The sequence below is a fragment of the Enhydra lutris genome, unplaced genomic scaffold (genome assembly GCF_002288905.1).
Source record: "Enhydra lutris kenyoni isolate GAN:26980312 unplaced genomic scaffold, ASM228890v2 scaffoldscaffold79, whole genome shotgun sequence".
Lineage (NCBI taxonomy): Eukaryota > Metazoa > Chordata > Mammalia > Carnivora > Mustelidae > Enhydra > Enhydra lutris.
In genome coordinates, this window is record NW_019154163.1 from 6,395,988 (window position 1) to 6,402,230 (window position 6,243).

At 39.1% G+C, this 6,243-nt stretch overlaps 1 protein-coding gene across 1 annotated transcript; it reads right to left on the reverse strand.

Annotated features, from left to right (window-relative positions):
• Positions 1-1,154: 1,154 nt before the first annotated feature.
• LOC111160898 (polysaccharide biosynthesis domain containing 1) lies at positions 1,155-5,336 on the reverse strand. The gene is made up of 6 exons (XM_022524293.1): positions 5,262-5,336; positions 5,108-5,173; positions 3,786-3,845; positions 3,138-3,278; positions 2,017-2,128; positions 1,155-1,695 (listed from the first exon to the last, which is right to left on the reverse strand). Exons 1-6 carry the CDS (start codon positions 5,289-5,291, stop codon positions 1,442-1,444), a joined length of 663 nt encoding a protein of 220 aa, XP_022380001.1. The 5' UTR covers positions 5,292-5,336; the 3' UTR covers positions 1,155-1,441.
• Between the last annotated feature and the right edge of the window lie 907 nt (positions 5,337-6,243).

Here is a 6,243-nt window from a genome sequence, read left to right on the forward strand (position 1 = left end):
CCTACTTGTGGTCTCTGTCTGTCAAATAAGTAAATAAAATCTTAAAAAAAAAGAATGTATGAACTACACAAAGTCAATACAGCGAAGGACGTTCTTGATTTTTAAAAGTCTGTCTAGTATGAAGTGTTTAACACTCTCCTACTCATTTAAAGGGATACTTTCTATAAAATGAGAAGTTTAACAAATGTTTTAAATATTTTTAAGAGTTGGCTAAAAAGCATCCATAGAGAAACCTATTTGCTTTGTGATAACTGCTGCTGCTAGCTATAGGTATCTCTAGTTCAGCTCTTGCCTAGAAAATAATTCATCAATTAAGTTTAACTTTTATTTTTCTTCTATATCCACCAGGGGAAAAAGCCTCATTTCTCCCGCTTTTCTGCTCTGCTAAATCCGTTCTCAAATGATCATGCTGTGGTTAGAGTTTTAAGAGAATTTACTGTATGCACTATAAATATTGTGGCTTCCTCTAACTAGTTTTAGTAATCAAGGTCAGTAAGTCTAATGGGACATGCACAAACCTTTATACATATGTAAAGATAATGGAAACATACACTCCTAAAAGCCGTTAGATGAGAAGAAACCCCTCCACCCATATAAAATCAACTGCTCTATTTTTGGAGTATGACAAAATATCACTTAAAAATGTTCATTTTATGTTACTCTGTAAATGTATGCTCTTGTCCATAGCATTATAAAAGGGAAGTAACTCTACCAGACTTTATATTTAATTACTAATTTCTGCTAGCTTTCAGGTAACAACTTGGGTACCAGAAGAGAAGCAGGTACTGAAGCAGGTCCAGTTTCCTGCTCTTCTAATGTGAACTGGGCTGCATTCACTGGTCTGACAGGTTCAGGCCCCAGCTCTTATCTCCATAGAATATTCATCAAATATTTGCCAGATATATCAAAGAAAATCAGAAAGCTATAGTGACTCAGATAGCAGGAATTAACCCTTACATAGGGACTTCTAATCCCCAAACCACATACAACATAACAGATTTGAGGAAACTTTACTGCAGGAAACAATGATAAGCATTTAAAAATAGGCAAAAATCATTTTGTTAGACATGCCAAAAAGATTATATACCTGAAAAAAAATCTGTAGTGTCAAATAATTGGAAATATCTTTTAAAAGTCAATTATAGATATAGTCATAAGAACCAAAAGAAATTTATTTGTAAAATTTCTTAATTGACCAGTGGTGAGAACCAAGAAACACTATACCAAGAAATGCTCAACTAACACCCTAATAGTCTCCAAGCTGGTTCATACAAGAGAACAACAAAAGTAGCTCTTGATTATTAGGCTAGAAAGATGTACTTCTTTATGTCTTTCAATTGCACAAAGAGATACATTTAACCACAGGGTCTGCACAAGTAGCATCGTAGTATCTGTAGACATAGTTGAGTCATAGCTTCCAGGATGCTATTCCTTGTCTACTTTACATAGCTGCTTCACCACTCTTGCTAATTTCTTTGTCAGCTCCTTTCTCTTTTTCTTCTCCTTTGTTGGTTTTTGTTTTTTCTCTTTCTCTGATGGCTCCTTTCTCTTCTGCCCGTCCACTGTCAGTTCCTTTCTCTCTTCCACAGTTGCCTTCTTTCTCTTCTTCTTTGTCATGAACACTGGTGTAAACTGCTTTGTTATAGCCTTCTCGGTTCCGAGCAATTTCAATTGCCAAAAATTGTATCCTGGGGGCTGAAAGGTGAATAGAATTGATTATTGTCCTAGTCACAGTTACTTTTCTAAACCTACTGGAAGTCTATTAACAAAGCCGAACTAACAGTCAAAGCATTCCAGTACAGTCATAAATTTCAGAGATGTGGAATTCTAATCTTGTTAAATGAGGCTGAAAATACTTAACCATATTATCTCATAGTTATTCAATGAAAAGTAACATGATCTTTAAATATGTAACAAATAAGATAATCCCCAAACTATTCATGTCACTAATTCATCAGTAAAACCAGATCCCTCAATTTCCTTATACAGAAACCACTCCAGAGGCAAGAATCTCACCAAAGATGGTGTTTTCCTCAGTGTAGCCCTGGGAACAATCCAGTCGCAACAAAGTACCATAATTGAAGTCTTCTACAATCCCGTCAAACTTCAAGCAGAATGGCCTCCACTTCTATAAAGGCAAAAAAGATGCCTTAGCTGACAAATGCAGGAGGCTGGTGAAGTCAGGCCAGGAGAAGGGACTCCAACTCCTCAGTAAGTGAAGTACCCATAGTGAAAGAGACTAGGACTGAGCTGATTTCTACTTTCATTAGCACTGAGTTTCTATGCTATCTATTGTCCTTAGACTGGTATTTCTCAACACGAACAATATTTTAACTTGACAAAATATTTAAATCCTCAGCTACAGAATTAAAATTTGACTTCTTAAATATATTGTTTTGTTTTTAAGTTATTGGTTAACTCAGCCCAAAATAGTTATTCATCCCCACTGAAGCACAAATGAGACAAAGGCAGCAGGAATGTGGCAAGGTCACAAAGTTAAATTTTAAGAAAGAAGTCCATTGCTATAAGTACTTTAGCCAAGATCAGTAACAGAGTTAACAGTTAACAATAACAATGTTAAAAGGTCACATATATCACAAACCAAGGACCTACTCTCAGGGAAGTATTTTCCCCACTGTAAGAGTTTTAGCACACTGTAAAAGTATGATAATCAGGGAAGCAATGGGAAACCTAAGTTCTCCTAGTATCCATGGCCCATGATAATGAGAACTTAAATCCAGAGAATTCAAACACCTCTCTGTATCCTATTTGCCAATTCTCCATTCAAGACTTTTTTTTGCCAATTTGCCAACTCTCCATCCAAGCTAAACTACTAACATAAGTAAATTTGCTCCTTCTCCCCTGAAAGGCCTGTGTAGGAAGGGATAAAATATCCAAGTCAAAAAAAAAAAAAAAAAAGGAAAAAAAATAGACCCAGTGTACATAAAAAACTCAAATACCAGAAAAATATTTATTTCACTTCATAACTTACTTACTGGTTGATTATAACTACATAAAAGCCCTGGTTCTTTACATATTTCCTTAAAACATACTGAAAAAAGTTTAGATGTATAAAAATGTTTACATAATCAATAATTGTTAGTGAGATGCTATGCAATATTTGAGAGAACTCTTACCTCTTTAGCTGATTCTGATTTGAGCTCTTCTGGATCCAACACATCTATCCTGAGTTTCTCAAAATTTTCCCGAAACTCAGAATAGATTTGGTCATCCACTTTGGTGAGTTTCAGGAACTGTGGGTCAACTGATGAAATCAGCTGCCAGACACAAGACAACATAACAGAAACTAGTCTCTAATTTACTACACTTCTATCCCCCCTTCCCCAGAAAATCTTTATGGTTCTAAGGGCAGAAGAGTTATTAGGAAGTACAGGCAGATGAGGCCCCAGATGAAATCATGACATAGTTTTCAAAGGCCATAATATACTACAGTCCTTGCCACCAGTTCAAACCCTTTTGGGCCTAGTACTGCCTGGCTATTGCCCTCTGTGAATTGTCCATTCAGTCATCAAATATTTATTAATTGCCTATTACAGAATCATTTTGCTAGTTAGCAGCAGAACACTGGGCAAAGAAGTACAACTCCTCATTGTCAAAACAAAATTCACTTTCACTCCCTCATTCTCTGTGGGTAAAATCTTACAGTAATAAAAATTATCTCCAAAATACATATGTTTTAACTTGCTGAGAATAGTGATTAGCAGAGAACCAAACACTACAATTCCATGTTTAATTCTGCTTAATAACGAAAACAGACAACTCACCTTGTAGTAGACTTCAGCATGCTGCATTGCTTTCATGGCCCAAGCCATCTCAATATCAGGCTGCAAAGGAGTGAAGAATGTCAGGTCAGAATCTCCCAATTCTGCTACTAGAGAACAAATTAAAGATGTCTGTGGATGTCTAGGTAATGTCAATAAGACTACTGCCAAAGAATAAAAACTGGACTAATAGGTTTGGAAAACAGAAAACTTTTGTCCTTAATGAAGGAAACTACCCACCAAAAGGAGCTGCCTATACAATATAATCAATAGCATAAGCCACTGGCTCTTTTTCCAGCAGCTAGTGAAGTGTGAGAGACTACAGAAAGCAGTAGATAGAGTGCCTTCTCAGGACTCAATTAAACCATTGTAAAACTGATACAATATACTCACATGTATCACTGAGTTGTTGGGAGAACAAAGTAAGATAAATGAAGTGAAATACCCTTCACTTTTAATAGTCTAACATGTTATAATCTGTTTATAAGATTTGGGTTTATAAAATAGCCAATTCCTCCCCCCAAAAAAGATAGCCAATTCCCCCTCTATAACACTTAAAACTGAATCAGTATTGTGAAGCAGGCTAGATTACTAAATAAGCCTTCCCAAGTACCTATCACCTGTTCCATTAAAATCTCCCACTCTAGCCAGATGGATCTATTTCACTGACCCCAGCAAATCCATTTGCATTTTCACCTCCATGCTTTACTCCATGTTCTGTGTCCATCTATACTTTGAGGATTCAGTTAGAGATTCACTTTCTCTGTGAAGTCTTCCTATACTGCTGTCTCAGTTCTTAGGGGTTTCTCCTTCAGCTAAACTCCTTTGGATCTTATACTCTAACCTAACATACATCAATCACACTTTTATTTGAGTGTTAATACTATTCTCATGTCCCTGTGTCTTGTATCTCAAGAATATCAAATGCTTTCTTCCTAAGAATCTAAACAAGACATACCATAATTCGGTGCCACTTTACTGAATAATGAAATCATTCAGGAACCTTTAAAAAATACCAGTTTCTGACTCTCACCGCCGCCCCCCCCCCCAATATTTTGATTTAATTGGTATAGACTGTGACCTGGACAACGGAAAATATGAAAGCTTCTCAGGTGGTTCTACTGCAGCAAAGTTAGGGAATTACTTCCACCGGCATCTGTCCTGGGTTTGTGGACCAAAAAGGTTAGAATGAATGAGAAACCTCCGTTTCTGTCGGGCATGGAGAGGGTTCACAGAAGACATCAGGAGGTTACAATTTCGTGGCAGGCCCTGCACATATACCAGTCTAACTGTATGAGTGGGAGCTGGGGGTGAGTCATACTCACATCGTTGCCATAAGACTCGGCTGGGAGAGAAAGAGCATGTGCCACAGACGCCAGTTCTCCTGAAACCTGGGAAGGGAACAAGGGGGAGAGATGGTGTACAAAGCTCGACCCCGCTCGGCTTCCCCACCCACCCGACCCCAGAGCAGCGTCTCACCCGCTCAGCAGTTCCACTGGTCGTCTCCATGTTGCACCCCACAAAGCAAGCGCCTGTTTCCCGGAAATGACTGTTTGCAAGCTCGGCCGGCAGCTGGTTGGAAAGGGAGGGCCGAATAAGAGAGGCTTTCTTTCCGGGTGCGCCTGCGCGCAACCTCCATAGTTGTCCCTGGCCCCTCCTCATTCACCCTGCGCTCGCGCAAAGGTGTTGCGCTGCTGCACAGTATGGGATGCTTCCGATGTCACAGATAGTTTAATGCTCCTTAATATCGGTGGTGATCTTGCGAAAAGCTTTAGTTTAAAACCCTTCGCGTGCCCACTGCGCTGAGTGCCCAGCAGAGATTCGGATTCACTCTCTACATTTGTGCAAGCAGGCTCATATACCATATACACACACAACCCAATACTCCAAATAAGGAGTAAATCACAAACAAGCTTGGTGCTAGGCAATAGAGTAGAGGAATGAAGAATTTAGTCCCCATTTTGGAAGAAATACATACAGTGAGATAGCATATAAAGTAGTCATCTCGAAATAGCATCATGTACTATGGGAACACAATTAGGGGTTACAAAAACAGAGTCAGGAAGGGCAACCAGAAAAACAAGCCACGAAGGCAAGGAAGGACTCCAGGGAGAGGAGAGTGCATGTACAAAGGCACTGGAGAACTAAACACCATGGGACCTTGAATTCCACCCCCCCAGAAGCAGTATGTGTGTAGTGATTTATGATTTTTTTAAAGATTTTTTATTTATTTATTTGACAGACAGAGATCACAAGTAGGCAGAGAGGCAGGCAGAGAGAGAGGAGGAAGCAGGCTCCCTGCTGAGCAGAGAGCCCGATGGCAGGCTCCATCCCAGGACCCTGGGATCACGACCCAAGCCAAAGACAGAGGCTTTAACCCACTGAGCCATCCAGGCGCCCCTAGTCATTTATGATTTTGATGGAAAAGTTGAACTATCTATACTGAATATTAGAAATCTGA